The sequence below is a fragment of the Corythoichthys intestinalis genome, chromosome 9, assembly GCF_030265065.1.
Source record: "Corythoichthys intestinalis isolate RoL2023-P3 chromosome 9, ASM3026506v1, whole genome shotgun sequence".
NCBI lineage: Eukaryota > Metazoa > Chordata > Actinopteri > Syngnathiformes > Syngnathidae > Corythoichthys > Corythoichthys intestinalis.
The window spans coordinates 21,520,714-21,548,332 of record NC_080403.1 but is presented as its reverse complement, the minus strand read 5'-3'; the positions used below and the strand labels follow the sequence as shown (position 1 = coordinate 21,548,332).

At 38.5% G+C, this 27,619-nt stretch overlaps 1 protein-coding gene across 1 annotated transcript in view; it reads right to left on the bottom strand.

The window, feature by feature from the left end:
• Nucleotides 1-6,300, bottom strand: part of cttnbp2nla (CTTNBP2 N-terminal like a) — a 28,765-nt gene extending 22,465 nt beyond the window's left edge. Inside the window, exons 1-2 of the mRNA XM_057847032.1 lie at nt 6,159-6,300; nt 865-969 (exon numbers count right to left, since the gene is read on the bottom strand). Coding sequence (XP_057703015.1) covers nt 865-969; nt 6,159-6,164 — 111 coding nt within the window. The 5' untranslated portion in view covers nt 6,165-6,300. The remainder of the gene's footprint in view (nt 1-864; nt 970-6,158) is intronic.
• Between the last annotated feature and the right edge of the window lie 21,319 nt (nt 6,301-27,619).

Below are 27,619 nucleotides of genomic sequence, written 5' to 3'. Positions count from 1 at the left end.
CCAAAATATACCTATAAACTAAATTATGAATGCATTAAAAAACATTAGCTCAAACAAAAACTTAACTCACGTTGGTCTTAACAGGGAGCAGTTGGATTCAGCCAAGTGAAAAGAGGCAGACCAGAGGGCAGTGTATCTACCCTAATCAATAAAACTAAATGCAAACACTTTCAAAATAAACCATTACAACGCCACTTTAATTAAACGAATACTCGAGGCAACAAAATATAATTCGAATATTTTTTTCTCATCGAATACTCGAGTTAATCGATTAATCGTTGCAGCACTAAATGCATGTATAATGTGTAATTCATCTTTATCATTTTTTTGTATAGTATTTTTGCCAAAACCCAACAGAGATGGGGTTTTTTGCGTATTTTGGATTAAAAAAAAAAACAACTACAACAAAAAAGTGTGCAGTTGGTACAAATTAATGCCACTGACATCGGGAAAGGTGCTTTTAGGGCATCGTCTGAGAGCAAACTAAAAAAATCAAGGCATAACTTTATTAAAATTACTTCAAAGAAAATAGACAAAAACGCAGCAACCCAGAATAAATTCTTATGTATGCCAGATCCCTTACAATATACTTAACACATCTGGTGTAAAAATGTAAATCAGTAATCATAAAACTGTTTCATCCCTATAAATGGTAAAATTTAACTTTTCATTTTACTATATCATCACTTTGGTGTCTCACCAAAACTTTGTCATAACATTCTTTGACGAACACACTACCTACTGTCATCCCAGAAAAAGGTGTTTGATGACCAAGTGGAAGTTGCATACCACTCATCTAAAGCTAGGTCATGTCTTCTTTGGCAGAGGTATTAATTTCGTTGTCATTAAAGAGAGTGCAATTACCTTGAGAGCATCAATGACCATGTCTCGTGCTTCCAGCTCTCCCTCCAGGATGCTGAACAACATCAGCAGCTCCTGCTTGGTCAAGCTCTCCATGTTCAGCTTGGACTGTTAGGAGGGGAAAAGACATCAGTTTCAGCCAGACGAACCCAAAATATATGATTCAATATGATATTTAAATAATTTAGAACAGGCCTCCCAGCTGTGCTGCACAGACACCTGGCACTTTATGGAATAGTGTATAACAACACTGCTCAACCACTTTATGAGAAAACACTGTAAATCACATAGTTTCGGTTTCTCTGCCTCATCCATGAATGGTTACAGTAACAATTTTGCGTGCCTGTGTGAAAATGCCGTGTGGTCTCTTTGTACTGTGGCCGTGCTGTGATCTCACAGCTGTGTTGCTTCAGCAAACCAAACGCCCCGCCGCACTTGCAAACCCGTCAAACACGCGCAGGCTGACTTTTTTTTCCTTCCCTACGGAAAGAAACAGACTTCTCCGATGACAAATATCAATGCTCTTGCTCGAAACCTCAACACAGGTAGCTCACGTTCAAAGCATTAACTAATTGTACTGGAGACAATTCGCATACATGACAGACAAGGAATGGAGCAAACGCATTTTTCCACAACTTTCCACATCATGAAGTCATCACGAGAAGGTGGGAGGGGGAGGTTGCATAATGAGAGACAGCAGTGGCAACCGTCTTTGCTTCATATGAAAGCTGAAAGATTTCCCAGGCATATTTTGTAACAACACACGAAGAACTTTAAGTGGCAATAACCATTTAATTTTTGGGCCAAATATTCTTAATCCCCAATTTTGCCTAAAGTTTTATATCTTTAAATTTTTTATGAATGACTGATGTATTTTCCAAAAAAAAAAAAAAAAAAAGTTTATTTAAAATATATAACTAATTTAAACAATCCATTTAAAATTTACTAAAAGAAAAATCATAAATCCAAATCCTTTTAAATGTGAGAATATATATATATTTTTCCAATCAATCAAATCTTCACAAACCAAAATTGATTTAAATATACTAAAGTCTTCATACATCAAAATTTATTGTATTGAAAAAATTAAACACACACAAACATGTTTCAGCCTTTCCCCCCCATGCCTTATAAGCCTGGTAGACTTTTGTTTTAATTATTCAAATTAAAATAAATAAAAACAAATTCACTATGGTTATGTCCCCCCAATAAATAATCTAAAGTTCGAATTTATAATTTAAATGTAATAGTATTTAACTCATAGCCTGCAATTAACAACAATAAATGTCCAGTTTATTTAAACTGGGAGGACTGGCTATGAATGCTCATCTTTCAATGTCATTGACGGCACTATATATCCAGTCAATTTTGACAGGGAGGGTTGAGGGTTGGCAACGGTCATTTTTACAAAATGAGTTAAGAAATAAATAACTGAGGTCCCTATTATGGATTTATTCCACATTTTCTAAAAATGTTACTTTCCTACCAAAAATGTTGTGAACTTGTAATTACTTAAAGGGACTATACAAAGTTTTTCACTTTTTTTTTTTTTTTTTTTTTTTTTTACTAGCGACTGCTATTTCCAGCCTAACTGCAGCCTGTGATAAACTCAAGCATGGCGCGCATGCTTGTACTAGCACGAACGTAAAGCAATGAGCATTTGGCCCATCAGAGCAGCACCAGAAACATAAAACAGCAACCGTGATCGTTTAGTGCTAGTAGTAGTAAGTCTGAAGAGGGTTACGGAAGTGGGTTAGAAAAGTGTTTTTGTCCAGCAAAGACAACGCCGCTGCTGCGGGGACGTAAGTTGATGTGCAAGGTGCGTGTTCGCCCAGAGTGTTCGACCCAAAGTCAATTGAAAGTAAGAAAAAGGTCTTTTGATGAGTCTCTGTTAAAATGTCAGGACTCGGAGTACTCATCACGGCATTGGTGGAGCATGCATGGAGTAGAAAAGTATTTCAAATTAACTAAAAATTCTGTATAATACCATTGAATAAAGTTTATTCATTTTTGATCCATCAATTTTCTGAGGCATTTTCTATTTGGTTTGAATTTCCATCCCAAAATTTTCTGACTCATTTAAGCGGATCACTTAGAATGAAGTGTCCTGGCTGGTCCGTTAATTTTCTGAGCAATGCATGACCATCATGGCAATGACAGAACTGCTCCTAATTACAAGCCGGCGTAGTATGGTGATGATTAACCGGTTGTTAGTTTAAGCTCGGATGACTGCATAGAATTGCTTTAAAACGATGAGTGACACTCGGTCTCCAGGCCTTCTTTTGCGCTGTAAAGGCTGACCCCACTCACCAAAAGAAGGCTTGCAGTGTTCTTGCCATCACTCAGGCTCAACCGCAGAGCTAAATGCTAATTAAATGACAGCATACATATTGGGCCTCGGCTTTGCCTTTTACAGACCCTGCTTTCTCAATGTTATTGGCCTCCCTGATTATAACAGGGAATATCGCCATTTTCTTTTTAACAGACTAGCACAAACAACACTAATATTCCCATAAATTCTCCGATTTCCCTTCTACACAGCTAGTCACAAGGACATTCCATCCATCAAATTTTTACTGCGCTCGTTCTCATTAGGGGTTGAGGGTAAACTGGTCTCAGTCTCAGCTGACTTTGGGTAAGAGAAGCAGCATTCACGCTAGCACTGGTAACCAGTTGTAGATGAGCATAAATAACTATTTAGCTCTACAGCTAGAATTTCGTAAAAATGCATTTGCCCCCTAAATGCTATTTGTAGTAGCTTTGGGTTGATTCACAGCCAAATCTACCAGTTTATATGAATATTAGACTTCTTTAGCAGTCAGTAGCAGTAAATCAGTTAAGATTATAGGACAAATATAAATATCACACAGATATAACACAATTAATGCAGTTTTTAAATTGTTATTGTTTTGATACTTAAGTGGGGGGAAGGGTTACTCAAATCCTCCCTACTCCGTGCGTAAAAAATGGTTGCCCACAAGCCTAATTAGTTGGTTCACCCTCAGCAGCACCAACTGAAAACAAGCATTTTCTATAACTGGCAATAAGTCTTTCTCCACTCTGAGAGGGTATTGTGACCAATTCTTCCATGCAGAATTGTTTTAGTTTAGCAACATTGGATGGGTTTCAAGCATGATTGGCCTTTTAAAGTTCTGCCAGAGTATTTCAAGTTTAAGAGTTATTCAAGATCAGACATTGACTAAACCACTGCAAATCCAATTTTTGGACCATTAAGGCCATTTGGATCATTTGTTCTGCTGCAGTACGCATGAAGTGATGCCTGAACCATAGACTTAATAATATATTGACGGGAATTTGGGATGCGGGGCAGATTAATTGGGGGCCTGCATTGTTGGCGTGGCCGTCAGAGCTGACCGAGTGGAATCACAGACAAAGAGCTTTTCCCGTCGAAAATTCTTGTGAATAAATGCTTAAATCCCTAAGTTCTTTACAGATATGGACGTAAAACTGTCTCGATTCTTGGTTAAAAGCAAAACAACCGTGCAGTTAGAATTTATTTTACGTAAATATTGCAAACTATGATGCTAGTCAGTAAGCAAATGTAGAGGCCACCTTATGAAAACAGAAAATTGTTGTGAATAAATGCTTAAATCCCTGAATTCTTTACAGATATGGATGTAAAACATTCCCAATTGTTGTTTTAAAGCCCCCTCAAAAAAACATGCAGTTAGCATTTATTTTACGTAAATATTGCGAACTATGATTCCAATGCCGTAGCGGCTAATTTCTCCCACTGATTTTTTTTACAAAGTTTCAAAATGCATGCATGGTACGCAAAATATAATAATTACCATGAATCCTTGAACAAATCACTTCTGAGACAATCCATCCTGTTTGTATGCGCTACAGCTTTCGTACTTTTTCAACCTAAATCTGGCGTTGGATCGCTGCATGTGTTTGAGAATAACTGCGCCCGACTTCGACTGACTGAAGCGAAGTGTAGGACGGCCCCCTACTTGAAGGCGTGGCGGAGTGTCTGGCGAATCTGTCTCGTCAATATAATTAGGAAGTCTATGCCTGGACATTCTTCTTCAGGATTTTCTGGTAAATAGCAGATTTCATGGTTTTATGAATTACAACATGTCATCCAGACTCTGAAGTACCAAAGCAACACCAGGACATTATGCTGTCACTACATATTCTACGTTTTAAGGTTCTTTTTACGAAATACTATGTTATAATCAAACCAGTTGTAACAAAACACACCATCAAATAAGTTTAACTTGATCTTAAACATTTTAGGAGAGAAACTGGGGAAATAAACGTTAAGAAGGGGGCATATGCTACACGTGACATTTTAGTGTAAGTACACTTAACAATTGATATTTACGGATATAGGAAGAAGTAGTAGCTCTGGAAAAATCTCCAAACAAGCATTGGGAGAACAAACAAACTCACAATTAAACCCCATAACCCCTCAACTATAAAGCAGATGCTTTAACCAATATACCACCATCCTACCGTCTGCATTTGGCACATTCGGATCAGGAAAAGTTACATAATCTGGGCATAATCACCTCCCGATTAGTTTTAGACCGATGTACCAAAGCAAGCAGTTGTGATTACCTCAACTAAGGCTGTGATGCTCTTATTTTCCCTGTTGTGTTAAAGAAATGCAGTTTCTTGTTATTTTAACCAGTTCGAAACAGTTTTGGTGGTGGGTATTTGGTGCTGATGCAAATAGTAAGGAATGTTAAACCTTGGTAGATGTATGGAAGTCATTTATGTTGTCACTTCGGACCCCAAAAATGACACATTTTGTCACACTTTTGATTTCAGAGGGAGAACATGAGTGTCATATGTGAGATGTGGTGTATAAGCATAAATGAACCCTGGCTGCGTTCAGTTTCGTACATGTGCTTTCTTATAAACTATTCATTACTGTTACTTTTAGATGATTTTGTTGTTTATTTGCTGCAGGCTTCAACAGATGCATCAGGTCTGTATGCTCAATTGGATTTGGCCAATATAATTGACTTATACTCTCTCACGGCTGCTTGTTAACGTGCATATGGAGAAACAACACACAAATGGGACGTCCACAGTACGTCAGCCGTACTCGTTATCAAAACATGCATGAGTCAAATTAAAAAGGCTATATTAGAGGAAGTGTACAGTAAAGGTAGACAAACGGTTTCGGCCTAACTCGCTTTTCAACTTGACAAATTCTCCTCATTTTAAAGTTTTTTTTTCTCTACCCCAACAAAAAAACAAGGCGAAAGCACGATTGAAAACTTGCCTTAATACTCTGCTGCAATATTTAAACGTCAACTTACCTTCATGTGGTCCTTAGAGCTCCTTTAAAAAGTCCGACATGAAGTTTTTTCTTCCTTTTCTCTCCGATTTGAGTCTTCTTGATTCTGAAGCAAGCGGAACACTGGAGTCGGATGGACGTATGGTTTAAATGGCAGTCACGCTAACCAATAGTCGAAAATGAACATAGAAAAAGGACCAATGAGAGATAAGTTGAAGGGAAATGGGCGGGGACATTGACATACCTCCCCTTGGATTTTGTTGGCGTTCTTTGTTTGGCATTCTTGAGCTCCTTGGAGATTCTTTTCAAGACAGAGAAACTTTAAAAACTTAACACTATTTGTGAACGTGAATAATGTATCGAACCATTTGAGCACTTACAATGAGTTTGTGGACCAAAAGCGGTGGAGGTAACTAGCATTTGTTTTGCACTGTAGTCTGTATCCAAAACCCACCAGTCACAATATTAGGCATACCTCATACCTGCATTATCTCATTAGATTCAATACAATACAAAAGGCAACCAATGATATTTTATCATTGTTTAAAATATGTTGGCATGTTAATGCTTGTGAAAGTAAATAGATAAAGCAATAGAGAGGTTTGTGTATTAAACCTTGTATCAATATTAGTATTTTTTTTTAACCCTTTACAGGGCGCTTTTTTAACTCACCGGCTGCCATTGATGGCGCTAGAATTTCAATCTATTCTTTCTTAAAAAAAAAAAAAAAAAACTTTAGCATGTTGCTTGTAATATGTGTGCATTGTAAACTTATTAGGGCTGTCAAATTATCGCGTTAACGCGCGGTAATTAATTTTTTAAATTAATCACGTTAAAATATTTGACGCAATTAACGCACATGCCCCGCTCAAACAGATTAAAATGACAACACAGTGCAATGTTACTTGTTACTTGTGTTTTTTGGAGTTTTGTCGCCCTCTGCTGGCGCTTGGTTGCGACTGATTTTATGGGCTTAAGCACCCATGAGCATAGTGTAATTATTGACATCAACAATGGGGGGCTACTAGTTTATTTTTTGATTGAAAATTTAACAAATTTTATTAAAACGAAAACATTAAGATGGGTTTTAATGTAAAATTTCTATAACTTGCACGAACATTTATCTTTTAAGAACTACAAGTCTTTCTATCCATGGATCGCTTTAACAGAATGTTACTAATGTTAATGCCATCTTGTTGATTTATTGTTATAATAAACAAATACAGTACTTATGTACCGTATGTTGAATGTATATATCCATCTTGTGTTTTATCTTTCCATTCCAACAATAATTTACAGAAAAATATGGAATATTTTATAGATGGTTTGAATTGCGATTAATTACGATTAATTACGATTAATTAATTTTTAAGCTGTAATTAACTCGATTAAAAATTTTAATCGTTTGACAGCCTTAAAATTTATATATACTATATATATATATGGCGGAAAACACAGACAAGGCTTAAAAAGCAGTTTCTGCTCTTGCACCCCTCTTTAAAATAAAGTGCTGTATTTTAAACCACAAGAACTGTTGTGTTTGATAGAACAATATCTCTATACCCTGCCATAGCAGTTTCATGGTGCATTAAGACCCCAAACTATTTTTAAAATGTCCGTTTGAATATTTTTTTTTTAAGTCATTTTTTTTCCCCTTTACTCACATATTTTAAACTTTTAAATAAATTACGTCACAATGAAAAAATGTAAATAGGTCACAGAAATCTACCTCATAACTATCGCTTAATTGTATTATTTTTTGTTGTTGTTACTGTCGCATTTCATCCGATATTTTAGATGATAAATAATCGATTCAAACAAAGAAAAATTGATTTAAAAAATGTTTAAAGTGGTAAATATTTGAAAAAGAAAATCTCGACCACTCCTTGATGTCTGCGATTTCTGCATCGTGACCCTTGTCATATTACCGTGTTTCACCCATAAAATCCCCCAAAAGTCAGGCTGTGGCCATTCACAACTGTGTCTTGACACTCGGTGATACGTGCTACACAGAGTTTTTGTATCGAAATAAGGTAGGTACGCGATAACATTAAATCATGGTGTCTTAAATTATGCGCTCTCATTTTCTCACCTCGAGTTAGGGTTTAGGGGTTTCAATTTTTTTTTTTAATTATTATTTTTTTTAAATGGCTTCCCGTTCAAAATGTTTCTTCCCCCAGAAAATTGATATTATAAGCTTTCCAATGAAATGATTTATCATCCATGCATTTCGGACAATTTGGAAATTTGACCTAACTGGGGGTCTCATAGTGGAACTTATGGAAGTATATATATATACAGGACTGTCTCAAAAAATTAGAATATTGTGTATTCTAATTTCCTGAGACAGTCCAGTATATATACATATATATTAGCAATTGTTATATTATCATTTTTAAAATAGTAATCACTACTTTAAATATATATATACCGTATTGGCCCGAATATAAGACGGCCCTGATTATAAGACGACCCCCTGTTTTTCAAGACTCAAGTTTGAAAAGACTTTTTGAACACCAAATTAATTTTTGTACAGAAAATAATTACAGTACATCTGAAACAAATGATTATAATAATATATTTGAGAGAAAAAGCATGTTATTTTGCCACATTCAAATCTTAATATCTGAACATTTAAATATGTAAACTAAAGTGCAATCACATTCATAAATGTATGGCTGCTGGTTTTTGGAATGTAAATAAACCAATCTATTGTGATAAAACAACAAAATTGCAATAACTGCATTAACCATCAAAGTGAAGTCTAACTGTAACTGTAGTCTTGAAACAAATCTGAATAAGGAAAAACATTGCAATAAAATAATGCAAACTGGTTAAACTCTGTCATGACAGAACATCGCTTCAATGATATCTGGCGCCATCTAGCATCGTGAATGGGTATAATGTCTAGACCTCGAAAATAAGACGACCCCCACTTTTTCAGTCCTATTTCAATGCAAAAAAACCACAGTCTTATATTCGGGCAAATACGGTATATATGTATATATAAATATATATATATATATATATATATATATAAATATATATATATATATATATATATATATATATATATATATACATATATATATATATATATATATACAGGACTGTCTCAAAAAATTAGAATATTGTGTATTCTAATTTTCTGAGACAGTCCAGTATATATATATATCCATCCATCCATCCATTATCTTCCGCTTAGTCCGGGGTCGGGTCGCGGGGGCAGCAGCCTTAGCAGGGAAGCCCAGACTTCCCTCTCCCCAGCCACTTCAGCCAGCTCCTCCGGCGGGATTCCAAGGCGTTCCCAGGCCAGCCGAGTGACATAGTGTCTCCAGCGTGTCCTGGGTCGACCCCGGGGCCTCCTGCCGGTGGGACATGCCCGGAACACCTCTCCAGGGAGGCGTCCAAGAGGCATCCGAACCAGATGCCCGAGCCACCTCAACTGGCTCCTCTCAACGCGGAGGAGTAGCGGCTCGACACCAAGCCCCTCCCGGATGACCGAGCTTCTCACCCTATCTCTAAGGGAGAGCCCGGACACCCTGCGGAGGAAACTCATTTCGGCCGCTTGTATCCGGGATCTTGTTCTTTCGGTCACGACCCACAGCTCGTGACCATAGGTGAGGGTAGGAACGTAGATCGACTGGTAAATCGAGAGCTTCGCCTTTTGGCTCAGCTCCTTCTTCACCACAACGGACCGGTGCAGAGTCCGCATCACTGCAGACGCTGCACCGATTTGCCTGTCAATCTCCCGCTCCCTCCCACCCTCACTCGTGAACAAGACCCCAAGATACTTAAACTCCTCCACTTGGGGCAGGATCTCATCCCCGACCCGGAGAGGGCATGCCACCCTTTTCCGGCTGAGGACCATGGTCTCGGATTTGGAGGTGCTGATCTTCATCCCAACCGCTTCACACTCGGCTGCGAACCTTCCCAGTGAGAGTTGGAGGTCATGGCTTGATGAAGCCAACAGCACCACATCATCTGCAAAAAGCAGAGATGCAATGCTGAGGTCACCAAACCGGAAACCCTCAACGCTTCGGCTGCGCCTAGAAATTCTGTCCATAAAAATTATGAACAGAATCGGTGACAAAGGGCAGCCTTGGCGGAGTCCAATCCTCACTGGGAACGAATTCGACTTACTGCCGGCAATGCGGACCAAACTCTGACACCGGTCGTACAGGGACCGAACAGCCCTTACCAAGGGGCTCGGTACCCCGTACTCCCGGAGCACCCTCCACAGGATTCCCCTAGGCACACGGTCGAACGCCTTCTCCAAATCCACAAAACACATGTAGACTGGTTGGGCGAACTCCCATGCACCCTCGAGGACCCTGCTGAGGGTGTAGAGCTGGTCCACTGTTCCGCGGCCGGGACGAAAACCACACTGCTCCTCCTGAATCCGAGATTCGATTATTATATATAAATAAATAAATAAATATATATATATATATATATATATATATATATATATATATATATATATATATATATATATATATATATTTTTTTTTTTTTATGATCCCAAAATAGTAGGGGTATAACGGTACACAAAAATCTCGGTTCTGTACGTACCTCGGTTTTGAGGTCACTGTTCGGTTCATTTTCGGTACAGTAAGAAAACAAAATGCAAAATATAAATCCGCTAGTTGTTTATTACACACTTTTGTGCTTTCAACAATAGGAACGTTAGCCTATACAAAGCTAGAATTCTGCTTAAAAAGTAGCGGGTATTTAAAGATAATCCAACAACAATTTGCCATTCAGACCCCGCGTATTCGTCAGCTTTCCTTCTGAAAGAAAAAAGAAGTCCTGTGCTAAAGAGAAAAGCAATCCCAATGACAAAAGATTTTGTCACGTATTTTACATATGAAATGCCTCAATGAAACATTTTTTTTCTTATGAACGGTTTTCAAAAGCTTTATTGGTGGATTTTCTCAAGTTAAAACGCCACACTGAAATTGTGTAAGCAGGATGTGTATATTATTCTTATTATTTAATTTAATATTTAATTTCAATTTATTTTATTTAAATGGGCTATTATTTATTCTATTATGTGTTTATATTTTATAAATGTGAAGTAGTATTCATTTATATTGTACATTTTATGTTGTATAACTTTAGTTCCTAACCCTAACCCTTTGTTGTGGTAGGAGGGTTTTGTATTGAACACGGGGCCGTGTTGGTTATTATAATAGTAGAGAAGACAGCAGCACATCAACAAAGACAAGTCAACTGTGCCCCGATCTACCACTCAAAAGATCTGATGGACTCAAAAAGTAGGTAACTTTGCATATTAGTTTGAAAATCGACCGGATCCACCGTATTTTTACATGAGTGACTCCCGGCCCAATCCATTCCAAGCTACCGGTTGTAGTATTGACGCAGGAGGGCCGCGTCTCGTGTCAAATAATAAACTCTGCCGTTCTTTTTGCGTGCGTCCCGTTGAGCCGCTTCTGGGAAGCATTTAACACGCGGCCGCACTGTGAGTGGTGTGCATTGGCTGATTGACTCTAACGCCCCCGTTTCACTGCGTTCTCGCGGAGGCCACATTGTTGCGCTGTTGACGTTTCTGGGTTATACTGTCCTACCGTGTTGGTCCTCATTATAGTAGAGAAGACGGAGTAATTATAATCTACACAAAGAAACTGTTACCTGATCGACTCACAGCCTCGAAAAGAAAGGGTTATATTACGTCAGAAACTCGTTCGGTACGCGTCCATTCCAAACCGAGCGCCACGTATTGAAACGGTTCAATACTATTACATGTACCGTTACACCCTTACATAATAGTCAGTTGCCCTATAAAGGCTTAACGTTCTTCGTTGTCAACATTTCAATAGATGTCCAATGTAGTGACCACTATCCCTGAAAGGATTAGTGTTTAGCATGTTTGCCTCGCATTTGAGGGGTTCTGGAAAAAATTTCTCCTCAATTATAATTTGCCAAAGCCTCATCCCAGTCCCACATTGAAAAAAGTAGCACTTTTAAGTTGTTAGAAGTCTCCAAATTGTCAATAAATGTGAACGTAAGTGTAATTTGTTAATCGTCAACATGTACGTTGTGATTAACTGGCGACCAGTCCAGCGTGTAGCCGGTTTCTCTTGCGAAATGTCATCTTGGTTTTGCTCTAGCACATCCACAATCCTAATGAGGACAAGCCTTAAAAATGAATGGATGTATGATGCAATGATTTAAGTTTCATACCCCAATGTGTGCACACCTGCATGTCTAATTATTACACAATGATCTATTAAAAAATAAATAAAAAAGAAGGAGAATAAAAAAGCATTGTTGGCTGCCAGCCTCTGACACAGCATAGAGCCTGAAATCATCGCATAGCGCATGTGATTGTGTCTCATCTGGGAAATCATGGAGGTTTGACTGCTTGGATTAAACATGTTTTGTTGGTATGCGACAGTATATGCAGGTGATCCATTGATGCAGTGCTACACTAGGCTATCCATTCATCATTTTATGTTTATGTGGTTTAAGCAAGTCAATTGTGAAAGAAAGCAGAAGAGAGGAAAGTGACTCAAGATTTGCCAGTAGATGGCAACACTCACATGTTTTCAGCCCTGACTTGGAGAGAACACAGGGCAATTTCCCCTCTTTAACATGCAGATGGAATTGGACTTTCATAATAACGTAATCGGTCATAAGACCAACCAATGTTGCTTTAAGAACAGCTCACCAGCCTGATGCTAAGATATAATGGGGGGAAACAGACAATGCACCACTGATAACGGATTTTTTTTTTTTTTTTACTTGTGGGCTCAACGGCTTCTTCTTTTTACATTTGACAGAGTGGCCAGGCAAGGAACAGATGGATGGCGTAATTGTGTGAACTAAAATAAATAATCACTATAGAAACTCATATTCAGTTGCAGGGAATAGTGTTCCTTTGCATGAAAGTCAAATGTAAGTTCAGTTCTGGCAAATCTCAGGTTAGATCAGAGAATTTTTTCAGTTAATTTGAACCTGTGACAAGCTTTGTTGATCATGACACATACACATACTGGCCAAAAGTATTGGCACCCCTTCAATTCTGTCAGATAATGCTCAATTTCTCCCAGAAAATGATTGCAATTACAAAAAGAGAATGAAAAACAAAATTAAATCATTATCATTTTACACAAAACTCAAAAAATGGGCTAGACAAAACTATTGGCACTCTCAGCCTAATACTTGGTAGCACCATGTTCAAACAAAATAACTGCAAACAACCGCATCCGGTATCCATCAATGAGTGTCTTACAATGCTCTGCTAGAATTTTAGACCATTTTTCTTTGGCCAACTGCTCCAGGTCTCTGAGATTTGAAGGTTGCCTTCTCCAAACTGCCATTTTCAGATCTCGCCACAGGTGTTCTATGGGATTCATGTCTAGACTTATTGCTGACCACTTTAGAAGTTTCCAGTGCTTTCTCTCAAACAATTCTCTAGTGCTTTTTGAAGTGTGTTTTGGGTCACTGTCCTGCTGGAAGACCCATGACCTCTGGGGGAGACCCAGCTTTCTCACACTGGGCCCTACATTATGCTGCAAAATTTGTTGGCAGTCTTCAGACTTCATAATGACATGCATACGGTCAAGCAGTCCAGTGCCAGAGTAAGCAACGCAACCCCAAAACATCAGGGAACCTCTGCCATGTTTGACTGTGGGGACTGAGGTTTTTTTTTTTTTTTTTTTTTTTTTTTTTTTGAAGGCCTCATTTTTTCCCACTGTAAACTCTATGTTCATGCCTTTTCCCCAAAAGCTCTACCTCTGTCTCGTTTGACCAGAGAACATTCTTCTAAAACGTTTTTGGCTTTCTCAGGTGAGTTTTTGCAAACTCCAACCTGACTTTTTGTTACGTTCGTGAGCAGAGAACCCTAAAGCAGGCATATGAGATGGTGTGGTAGGGAGTCAAAAAGGTTTATTTGTTCCAGAGCTGTGGTGTTCTTCGGTGAAGAGAGCCTGGGCAGAGGTAGCAAAAGACGTGAGGCGTTGGCAGGATCCTAGGACAAGGCAAAAGGTCGATGATCAGATAAGGTCACTCCAAAACATTCAAAACGCGAGAAGGCACTAACAGTATACTGAAAGAGACGATCCAGCGACGTGGTGGAGCTCTGGTTGGCTTATGTAGGCTGGTAATGGTGATTGCTGACAGCTGCCGTCGCTCCACCCGTCAGGTGCTGGGCCTGTAATTGGATGACACACACAGCCACACTCCTGCCCAGCCCTAGGCCTCACACTTTTCTATGTCTCTAAGTCAGAAGTGGGGTCTTCCTGGGTATCTTACCATAGAGTCCCTCTTCATTCAGACGTCGACGGATAGTACGGGTTGACACTGTTGTACCCTCAGATTGCAGGAAAGCTTGAACTTGTTTGGATGTTAGTCGAGGTTCTTTTTCCACCATCTGCAAAATCTTTCGTTGAAAACTTCAATTTTTCATTTCCGTCCACATCTAGGGAGGTTACCCACAGTGCCATGGGCTTATTGATGACACTGCGCACGGTAGCCACAGGAACATTCAGGTCTTTGGAGATTGACTTGTAGCCTTGAGATTGCCCATGCTTCCTCACAGTTTTGCTTCTCAAGTCCTCAGACAGTTCTTTGGTCTTCTTTCTTTTCTCCATGCTCAATGTGGTACACACGGACACAGGACAGAGGTTGAGCCAACCTTAATCCATTTTAACTGGCTGCAAGTGTGATTTAGGGATTAGCACCACCTGTTATGTGCCACAGGTAAACAACAGGTGCTGTTAATTACACAAATTAGAGAAGCATAACATGATTTTTCAAAGGGTGCCAATACTTTTGTCCGGTCCATTTTTGGAGTTTTGTGTAAAATGATAATGATTTTTATTTTTTTTATTTTTTGTTCCATTCTCTTTTGTGTTTTTTCATTGCAAGCAAAATAAATGAAGTTATTACGGCCAAAGCATTCGCAATTGCAATCATTTTCTGGGAGAAATTGAGCATGATCTGACAGAATTGCAGGGGTGCCGATACTTTTGGCCAGCAGTGTATGGGTCAAACCAAATAAATTCTTCTGTGCCTTTTTCCAAATGATCGAAAAAAAGGTGCTTCATTATGTGAAACATAAAAGGTATTCAGTTTCAGAGAGTCGAACTTCTTTAATACAGAGTCACACTGAAGCTCGATAAGTTCCAATTTCACTTCTTGTGTTGCAGTTCAGCGTCTTGTGACAAGTGACAGGACGCCATCTGATGTGACTTTTTAATCCACTATCTTCAAAAACAGAACCAACAGCTGAATTCTCAGTGCAGGTTGTACAGTATTTTTCTGTATTTTTTGTGTGTCTGCTTACAAAGTTAAGTCTTTGACCCCATTCGTAAAATAAAATAAGTTGAAACCGTTCATAAACTTGTGTAAGTTTGTCTGACTTTGGCAGCTTTGCAAGCCATGAAGGCAAAGTTTACGGAGCTGCCTTGTCACTGCTTCTCAATTCAATGTGTGTAGAGCAGGAAAGGGGCATGTACCTTGATAGTAAGGTGACAATGTGACAGCACTTAACTCACATTTCATATCCACCCGTTTGCAGGTAGTGCTAATGTAACCTGTTTTATACATGTAATAGTGGGGGAAATTTTGACTTTTAACTATAGATCCCCTTTTTATCACTATGATAAAAATAATAATTTGATGAAATTCAGCAGACATGATTAAAAAGCCCAATGTGCCATATGCGGCCTTCGGGTCGAAGTGTTCCCAACTCTGGTCTACTGTAAAATATGATCCTTATGTCTTCTAATTCTATTCTATCACCAAAAACGACGCCTGGAGGAATTACGATATTTATATGTAAAAGAACTTTTTAAATCAAAGCAATGACTCACTTTTACTGTCTTTTTCACTCTTAATATTAATTTATACAAAGAACATTTTGAAGCTGAGTCAAGACTTTAATGAGCAAAATTGAAAAAAAAAAGAAATTGCCTCGAGAGTACAAGTGATTCCATCTTCTGCCGAGAAGTTCCCCTAAAACCGTATAAATCTACATTTAAACCAAACATCTGCTGCATGATGGAGTAATCCGATGCATAAATCCCTTATTACTTTTGCGTTCAGTTTCCCTCACTTAAGGGAAAGTATTCCAAATAAATACTTCATTTCAATTTCACACCTGGTGCACCAATCTCGCACGCCAGACACAATGTGACGTCGACACCATTGACGCAATCGTGGCACACATAGAATCAGACAAGAGTGGTAAATATAGTGTCTGCGGCTGACTACAATCCGGGAGTTCATCGGAGACTGTTATCAGCCTCTCTAGAGTGACATGCACCCACTTGCTTTCAGTCTATTGCTCTGTATCTGTCTCTCCTCATGCCTTCTTTCCTTTATCCATTTAATTCCCTGTACAGATGACGCATTCAGGAGAGGCCTTTTGATATCCCGAATCCCTGGGGCTGGTCAATCTGTTGCTAATGTATTTGCAGTGTACTCACCTGACTACCTGCTGAGGGGGAGGAGTGTGCATTCAGTTTGTTTTGCTAATGACCATATTGGACTTGAAGTAGTCTTTTAGAAATAATTAGAGTATTTCTCAAATAAAATCAAAACAGCTGAATGTAAAAAACAAAACAAGATATCTTTTATGTTAATCTAATAAGAAACCTTTTTTTTTTTTGGTAAACTGTACTCCTTTCCTTTTAAAGGTTGTCAGTTTGATTTTCTTCCTCATCCTGACTTGCCTGGCACGGCCTGACTGTTCTCCCAGTATTTTTCAAACACTGTGGGAATAGTCTGGGACCCACCTCCTTAACGGCCTCTCGAGCCAGTACGAAATGATCTGTCCAATCAGATTTGTTTATTAGCGTGACGTATTATTAACGAGCAACGTCACTCTTCCACGTTGGATGTCATCTCCGCAACAACAACGATGGCGAACAGGAGAGCTGAGAATATGTTCCAATCCACGGTAAAATCAGTTTTAAATAACCAAAAACACATTGACACAAGTCATTGATAACAGTCTGTCTCGCGCTAGCCATGTTAAATAAACTTCTCTGTTCTCAGCTCGCGTCGCACGAGAGCTGTCGCTTTACCAACGTCACGTCTGCCTATCGCTGATTGATCCACTCCGCTGTCTTTTTGCTGTGGCCTGCTCCTCCCTTGAAATTTGATCCCCTCATTCGTCGCCAGACTCTATAGCTGGAACAGCAGTGAGTCTGGTGTACCAGGCTACATGCTGACTGTTTGACTGTTGACAGTAAATGACCTTCTTGTAAAAGATGGTTGCTCAAAGTATTTAGGTATGCAAATAGCAAAATTGTTAGACCTTTGATAATGATGAAAATACTGTTTTAACACAAAAATGACACCGCTTACAGGCGCAGTCATTTTGAAATGTAAATGCACATACACACTAATAGACTTGAGCACAGGTGCTCACATTGCTCACATTTCATTGGCTGAAATATTAATTGTGTTGATAAAATGTTGAGCGACCACTCCTTGGAAATACTGGCTTTTATTTATGTTTTTGTTCATTATTACACATAAAAATTGGAAATCCTGTGTTTTTTCAATTCACTAAACAAAATTCTATCCGCTGAGATTGACATAAGGGTGTCGTGTTTCCCTTTCAGTCGAATTTTATACAGTATCTGTTGCCCATCCAGAGGTTGCGCTAGACTTTTTCGTTGTCTGTCATTTTGACTGACAGTGTCATAAAAATCCGGTCATAATCTTTTTTTACCCGTCACTTACATTTTTAAAATGATATTAATGACATATTCAATAGTATTTAGTTTTCATTCATTTTTAATTAATATTCTGTCCGAACAAGCTTAACAAGAGGCAAACAGACAGCGGAGTGCACCAATCAGCGACGGGCAGACGTGCCTTTAGCAAAGCGACGAGGGCAGGACGAGGGACTTGCGCGCGGAAGTAGACATACGAGGAGAACGGAGTTTATTCTACATGGCTAGCGCGAGACAGACTGTTGTCATTGTCTCGTGTCGATGTGTTTTAGCTCATTTAAAACTGAATTTACCGCGGATTGGAACATATTCTCGGCACTCCCGTTCGCCATCCGTGTTGTTGTAGAGACGACTTTCGGCGCGCAAGAGTGACGTTGCTCGTGAAGAACACGTCACGCAAATAAAAAAATCTGATTTGTCGATTGATTTTGTACCTACTCGAGAGGCTGTGTCCCAGACTTTTCTCTCGGTGTTTGAAAAATACAGAGAGAACAGTCTGGCCGTGCCAGGCAAACACTCAGTTGCCTTGACATTTTTCCGCGTAAGGGCAACGCGTCATGCATCAAGAGAGACAATAGCTAATTAATATGCTCACTCGCCACCCTGTGGTCTGGGGTGTGAATTGCAACCTGTCAAAATGACGGATGGACTTCAGTTTTTTCCGTCACCGTTTTAAAAAACCGGTAAAACGACGGAAAATATTCGGTTAACGCGACCCCTGTGCCCATCATAAATCAAGGTTTTGTTAATCCTTTGTCCCATTTGTTTGTTGCTAGTCTTTTCTCAATATGAGTGATTTTGTGTTTATTATATAGTGATTGGTGATGTTTTTTGAGTGGCAAATTTTGGTTTAAATTTAGTTCAAATGTGACTGTAACTTGAGCATTCCATTAAAAATGAAATAATTTCTTTTATATCCTTTACGAATGAAATGCATTCCTAGAAATGGTGATTTGCGTGGGATAACCCGCCAAAAACAAACACGCTAGAACAATTGCTCCTCCTGTCATAGCCAATTAAAGGATCATACATGACTGATGTGTTGCTGCATAAATCTGACATCTGTGCATGAAAAAAGAATGTGTATATGTTTTTTTTTTTGTATTTCTCTAAAACAAAAGTTACAGACAAGTTTCCAGAGTGAAACATCTTTGATATTTTCTGATATGGAGTTCGGTTTTAGACAGAACAACATGAGGTACGTTGTACTGAGTTCATTTTGTCTACACTCATAGATTAGTTGAATTTTTGTTTTTATAAAACAGTTGCCTGGGCTAAAAGAAAAAATCAACTAACATGAAGTGCGGTTGAAGTAAGCAGTGTGTAGACCAAGTTAAAACTGCAAAATCAAACTAGAAGTACCAAGGGATTATCCAAAAATGGATTCGGCATGACGGAGATGAAGCTCTGGGACTTTTTGTGTTGTGCATTTGTTCTTATCACTTCGTTGATCGTTCGTGGACAAAATTCTAACAATCTGTGCAGCCTGTGTTAACATGAGATGTAAATTGATACGACGGGCACTTGAGTGTCCAAAATTACTCAGAATTACAATTAATATTACAGTTGCGGAATGCAGAAGGGCTGACACTACTTTTTTTGTGACAAGGAAATATCACAAATAATTGTATATCTGGTTAGATTATATTTATGGTATTATGAACGGACTCATCACACATGTACATATGAACACAAATAGTATGTCATTCTTTTTTATTGCAGAAACTTTTGGACAACATGAATCCATTTCTTTCATTTGAGACAATTGGTGCATGTGCAAATCAGGTCAATAAATCACAATTTATAAATTATTAGAAAAAAAATATTGACAAAGGTGGAGCATAGGTCGAGCCTTCCATCATCAAAGTAGAATGCACGTAGTCTCGATATATGTCTATCAATGTACAGTAAGTGTTGTTGTGAGGCACATCAAATTGTCTTCCCTTGCCTAACAGCGTGTAAAGTGTAAAATGGAAGCCGCGAGCAGAAATGCGGAAGTAAAGTGGAATTACTTTGGAAACTTGTCCACATTATGACAGCAATTGCCTTCTTCCCCAAAACAAAATTAAGAATTGTATCACTATTGCAATTTTATTTCTCCAAAAATATGTTTATGTATACGTATTTTTTTCCCAATGTCTTTTTAGGATAGTAGTCACGTTTACTTAAGGATTAAGTAGCAGATGCTTGAAATTTCTCTCCATTGAGGGGTTCCTAAACCCAAAAAGTTTGAAAATCCATTCATAGTGTGAAAAAAAAATCTCTGGTACTATTTGTCCTTCAACCATCCTTGCTGGACACAATATAAAATGACTGTGACCCAAGTTTGCTTGGCACTGAGCACAACAAACTTCCTACGGATTTAGCTTGTGTTGATCTAAGATAAACTGTAGACCAGGGGTGTCCAAACTTTATGCAACGGGGGCCAGATTTGGTGTGTTGAACAACATATTTAAGCAAATTTTAGCAAGCCATTCTGTGTGTCACATTTCCTTCATTTTTTTTTTTTTTTTTTAATTAATAATCTCAACAATCTCGCAACTAGCCTTGTGGCGTTCTCTTTCGACACTCGGGCTCTTGCGAAATACTGCTGCTGTGAAATTAAACTAGCTTCAAGTTACTTCAACTTCTCGCTGCGTATCTTCCCTGTAATCTTGTCGTACATGTCAGTGTGTCGTGTTTGGTAATATCGCCTCACATTGAACACTTTAAAAACAGCGACTGTCTCTTTGCAAATGAGGCAGACAAAATTGTTGCGTATTCTAGTGAACAAATAGTCCAATTTCCCACTGTCCTTGAAGCGTCGGCCTTTCGCAGTCAACTTTTTTTGTTGATTGTCGCCATTTTAGAAAATTTGGAGTAAAGGGTCAGACGGGGTAATGTTGCTTAGAGTGCTGCTGCCTTTTAGTGGGTAAATGAGGAGCAGCCTTTAGTGTGTAAGCCACTTCATATGATGGTGGCAGTACTGCTGACCAAATTATTATTATTATTATATATCTGTGTGCGGCCAGATGTTATTGATTTTATGACAGAGGCTGGGGGCCGGATGAAATTTGACCACAGGCCGCATTTGGCCCCCGGGCCGGACTTTGGACAAGGCTGCTGTAGACGCACAAAAGGTAACAGGCTAAAAATAGGCCGATAAAGCTATAAGCTCAAACTGTAATTATTGTGTAAAAGTGCTACTATTTTGGCAAATAATATCCTGCCATAAAAAAAGGTGGACAAATTGATGTGTTTGTGCGAGCAGGCATTCAGGCTTTAACGCAGCTGATAGTAAAATGATGAGGTATTTTGATCACATAATGGCTTCCACACTCTTCAGGAATATAATTCTTTAAACCACGCTCCTATGTAACAACCGTGTTGCGTGCATTTTAACGACCGCTAATGAGGACAAAGGCTTTCGTCAATCTATCCATGATCAAGTCAGTTAACTCGTTCAAATCTGAGGTGCAATCATGGTTCATTATTGTGACTTGATGTTCATTTACTTCCAGCTTTCTCATTTTCCTACATCAAGATTTAAAGGGCCACTCAGACACGCTGAAATGCAGATGTCTCTCGAGGTTCAGGCTTTCTGTCTTGGACCAAAAACAAAAATCCCTAGAATAAGCCCTGCATTCTTTCTTTACATCAGTAGAAGCTTTAAGATGACAGGCAAATTGTAGACTGCAGCATCTGGAGCAACCACTGAAGGACCAAAACCATGGGGAGAAAACAATACCTTTGAGTGTAACTGCATTATAAGGAATTCAGGAAAACACATGAAACACAAAAAAAGCTACCAAACAGAGAAATGTATTAAGCCAAAAAAATTCGGTACTTTGAATGTACTTCGACATGCTTCGCTTGAACGTAATTGGGATGGGTATTAAAGCCTCGGTGTAACGATAGCTACTTGAATGAATGAGGTACAGTAACAGCCAAAATGAAGGAAAATTGAATGTAATGACATAATGAAGTCCCTTTGGCTGGCCAATTACTAGAAAATATCATGTACATATTGGTTGACCATTACAGAGACACAGTACATTTCATGCATTAGTCTCCTGGACAGTGCCATTAATACAGCCATTATCCTGTTCAGGTGTGCAGGAAAGGCGGGTGAACTCAAACTATACTCTTGTTTGGTTACTGGTCAATCACAGGGCGAATAAAGACAAACAAGTAAATGTCAGCCTTGTCTACCACAACACTATTAGTGCGTTCATGTCAATGAACTAGAGAATAATATACTCATTTTGAACCTGACAGACTTATTCACAAGCAGGTAATAAGGCCCTTGCCACCAGAACTGAGGTTAAGAAAAGTATACTTGGAAAAGTATGAGCTTAATTCCAGGAATGGCGCATTTGTCCTCCACGTTCAAGAGAACATTGTCTTACTACACTCATTAAATGATGTTCAACCTAAATTGACCAATAAAATATCATAGTGACCTCATCCGGCATGTCTTGAAGGACCACCGACCTGTGCCTGATGAGGAAAATTGTGCGGACGTCGCGTCCTTTGCCCGATGACATCAACGGAAGCGAGACGTCTCATCAGAGCGTATTTACACTCTGATGACGCAGCAGGAGAAGCAATTTGGAGACTGACTGCAGGGGTCTCGGAGGTCTCAGCCGGTAGATCTGGGCCATTGTGTTCATCTTCTGCTTGCCTTTTTTAAAATTGTAGTTTTAATCTCCATCTCTCCAGCTGCCGACGTTGCAAGGTGAAGACCGTCTCTTGAGAACATGCCTGGTATTTAACATGTTTTTAATGTGGTTTTGCAACACACTAGAACAACAAATAGCCAATGCAGCATCATTTGAATATTGTTTAAAAGGGGAGACTTTGTTAATACAACTTTCTTACCCAGATAGCAAAATATAACTGGAGCGGACATGGGCCAGATGTACTGCAAATTTTGGCCCACTCGTAAAACGGAACAGCCCCAGTGTCTTTTTGAACAATGGCCCAAACTTGGTAAGGAGTCACTTGCTGGATCAGCAACCAATTTTGGGCAAGAACTGGTCCAAAGTAGCAGACACGACATTAATGTGTGGCCCGGATATGGCACACATGCTACCCAATCTGGGCCAGATTTGTATCAAAACAGTTGTCATTATTAAATTTGGAGTCCATCTTGTTCAATGTATCATTCTGTAATGTGTTTGTATTGCAAATTAAATTTGTCAATTACCGATCGGGTCCGATCACGTCATTTTCAAAGTATCGGAATCGGCAAAAAAATATCGGACATGCCTTTTTTTAATATATATACATTTATTAATTTTATATTATATTATTAATATATATAATTAATATTATTAATATATATATATTATTCATATTTTAATTAAATCGTTTTCTAATTGTATTTAACGTTACAAACATAATATGTTACACTCATCAAGAGTCTTTAGTTTAGGCTTAAGGTAGGGTTATCAAATTTATCCCGATAGCGGCGGTAATAAATTTTTTAAAAAATGTATCCCGTCAAAATATTTAACGCAATTAATGCACGACCCACTCTCGCATTGTCGCGCTCAATCTGTAAAGCGCCATTTTACCCATATAGAGTGATAAGAGGCAGCGTATAACGAGTAGCGTGAATTTTGGCAGCCTTTGGAGCCTTTTTTTTAATTGGCTAAAGCCTTACAATCCCTCTCCCTACGACTAGAAATATCATGGGAAGCAATGTGGGGAAGCAAGATAGCAATTGATCTTTGTCTTAATATCTTACGTTAGTCCTCAACGCAGAGAAGATATATCAATTGGTAGCACTACACACAGTCATGGGTGCACTTCCCATCATGCATTTGGGCAGAAGTTAAATGCCTGAATTATCATTTACTGAAAGCTCATAAAAATCCACTAGATGGCAATATTTAGTCACAATATACAAAGTCACATCTGTCCTTTAAGAATTACAAATCTTTCTATCCGCGGATCCCTCTCACAGAAAGGATGTTAGTAATGTAAACGCCATCTTGAGGATTTATTGTCATAATAAACAAATACAGTACTTATGTACTGTATGTTGAATGTATATATTCGTCCGAGTTTTATTCATTTTTTTCTTAATGCATTGCCAAAATGTATATGATCGGGAAAAATTATCGGGAATGATTGGAATTGAATCGGGAGCAAAAAAAAGCAATCGGATCGGGAAATGTTGGGATAAAAATCCACTAGATGGCAATATTTAGTCACAATATACAAAGTCACATCTGTCCTTTAAGAATTACAAGTCTTTCTATCCGCGGATACCTCTCACAGAAAGAATGTTAGTAATATAAACGCCATCATGAGGATTTATTGTCATAATAAACAAATACAGTACTTACGTACTGTATGTTGAATGTATATATTCGTCCGAGTTTTATTCATTTTTTTCTTAATGCATTGCCAAAATGTATATGATCGGGAAAAATTATCGTGCATGATTGGAATTGAATCGGGAGCAAAAAAAAAGCAATCGGATCGGGAAATATCGGGATCGGCAGATACTCAAACTAAAACGATCGGGATCAGATCGGGAGCAAAAAAACATGATCGGAACAACCCTAATAACAACACTTCTTTTTCATGCCATTTATTAATGCTAACATATTAATGCAGCATACAAAAACATAACATTATAACATTGTTTTTTTCACAAAAAATTTTCATTGGAACAAGCAACTCAACATTAAAGATGACCCATTTTTAGACTGTAAACAACATATTGTATTTGATAAGATGCTGGGGTAATGGGGGACCTAATTCATTGATGAGGAGAGGCAGTGTTAGAAAGTGTCCGAAGAGTCCGGTGGGCAGTTTGGTGGTGATAGAACAGGTGAACGGGGGGGAGGGACGACACAAAAACAAGCTCGGTATCAGGATTATAAGATTCTTTGTTAGCTGAAAATCACATACGTGTAGGTGAGTTGTTGATCTGGCAAAGATGTGAGGCCAAGGACCGGTTTAAGTACGCTGCTGCTGATGATCAGCGGCACCTGGTCCCAGGCTCACCCATCCATGCAATCAAGGCGATAATTAAAGCAAAACTGTCATAGTGCTGATCCGGGCCACATCTGGCACACTGATGTTAAGCGGTGTGATTGCTATGCGGATCTGGCGAGCTGAGGCCGGATCCGGCACGCAGTCGCCTGCTTTTGGGGTAGTTAATGTCCAGTGAAAGCTACCTTCCTTGATGATGTAAATATGTATTTATAAGATGGGCGAAATTGTAATATACAGTATATTTTTGTGTAAAGTATTTATTTTACACAGTATTTCAAAAACAATAGAAAAATACAGCCTGGACACATGCTGTACATACCTTCAAGTTTTTATTTTACGTTTTATAGTGCTCAAAGTGGCCACCACCGGCAGCATGGTCAATATCAAGATGATATTAGAATTCTTCCCAAATGCATCTCAGGATGTTGGGGTCCACTGAATTGATTGCAGCTGTTATCCGATTTTTCCATAAGAAAATTGTATTTCAGTCAAAATTTGATCACTCGACTGTGCAAAAAGGGGAAAAAAGGAACCAAAACAATTCCAAAAGTGGTTCAAAATACTGTATCGGCATGATAATCTGGTCCCAAAAAAACTAATGGTTGACATTGTTATCTCAATAAGACACAAGATAAAATGGTTACAAATGTTTTACGATTAACACTAGAGGTCCCAGGGAATTCTACAGCACGAGTATTTGCCTTGGACGGGTGATGTTTCAACTGTTGTCTAATATAGTCATGTAATAGGTTATAGTGCAGTATAATAATAACAGTTCATCTAGATAACGTTGTCCTGAGGAGGGGGGGGGGGGGGGGACGAGGATTTTTTAAAAATCAGACAAAAATTATATAAGTATACTAAATAATTGCATATTGTTATCATAGTATACAATGGCTAATATCATGATAGAAGATTTTTGCTATACCGCCTAGTACTACTTACTTACATACCCCAGTTCAATGGATTTAATCCGATTATTCTTCTCCAATCTGCTCGGAAAACGATGAGACCTGTTAATGTTCAATATAATCAGGAAAGTGTGTCTGAATGGCAAACTGATGAATTTCGCAGATTGTATGATCAAAGCTTTTGGCTCGGTTGTCTTGGCCGATAAAGTGGCGCTCAATATTTACAGCATAGCTCCTGCTCATGATAAATATTCACAATCATGTAGCCTGGCGGCCAGACCACAAAATACTAGATCATGTGCAATCATCGTGGATCACACAGCAAGGGGTGTATTTTTTTTCTACAAAAAAATGTATTCATGGTAGAATGGTGCTTGATGAATAGTGAGCAGTCTGTGGTTTTCATGTGTTGCGTGTTTAGACTTTAAATAATAATACTTTTAAAGTAGCATTAAACAGAAGTGTCAAACCCCCTGATATTTTGTGGGTTTGTATTCAAGAAAATATTTTTAAATGAAATCCTATGCTAGTGTTAATTTAATCTTTTTGATGCCTTGATTATACATGTATTTTTATGTAATCATGCAGCAGCTCGCATTGACCCATGAACATTTTTACCGTGCCAAGGAAATTAAACTCTTGCAGTTTGAAAGTGTCAACCTCTCAGGTTAACTAATTTCTCACAAAATTGCAGAAAACAATTTTTACAGAAAGTAATCTGTCACTAATTTGTATGGGCTTGACACAACTGAAATATCAATCGATAAGATAAAACAGTTAAAGAAAACTGTTAGGCTTTTAAAAGTAGGTTCACAGTTTGATGTCTTCTCCTGCTTTACTGGAAAAACCGTAATAAATCTACACAATAAAAATGGGTTTTAGCTTTGTATTCAAGGATTCAAATCATATAAGCCCAGTGTTATAGAGTTATGAATCCGGGTATGTTTTGTGTGTGCATGTGACATGTGTGTTTGCGTTCAATTTCTTGTTCTCTTCTCCAACCAGGATTTGAACCTACACCGTGGCAGTCAAGCATCCTGACTAGCAAGCCAATGGCCTGTTCTAGCTCTTTCAATATCTCAGGGAGTAAGTTTTCCTAACCAACTACAAGCAAAGAACCAGCTTCAAATGGTTTTCAGTAACTCAATAGTCATGCCTGACTGTTAAGGTTACAGTGTGGACTCAAATCCCGAAAAAGTTGATTTTCTTTTTTTTTTTTTACAGGTACTTTTATTCTCTTAATGAACAGGAGATGACCACACACCATTCAGGAACAAAAAGAAAGCAATATTCACCTAAGATGAATACTAGATTTATTAAGTTAAGAATAATTAAAAGCTGACCGACCAGGACAAATGTCCCCGAGAGCCCCACACAGGTGCCTTCGAGAAGATCTGCCCCGAACTCTCAATGCATGCACTTTTTGTTATTTCCAATGCGAACAGGCAGGCCCCAATGTTAACCCATGGAATGGCTTTCAAGAAGTTGAATTTTACGCTGCAGCAGTGTTATCTGTTAAATGTACCAAGTGATATGAAGAAACAAATGGGAACAAATATCACTATAGGGCTGAATGAGAAAAATGTGTTTAATTATGTCGCCATAAAGACCTGTTACATATAGTATCTACTGCTGTATGAAAAAATTACAAAATCACATTTTTTCTCCCATGATTTTCAGTAGGAAAAAAACACACGATTCTGTTTTTACATAAATTTTACAGTTGTCTTGCTTTTCTTTTCTAACAGTAAATTTCTGGCAATCGCAACTGCCACTATTTAATCAAACATTTAATATACAGCGGTACCTCGACATACGATTGCTTCAGCACATGATCTTTTCGACATCCGATGTAAAATTTCACT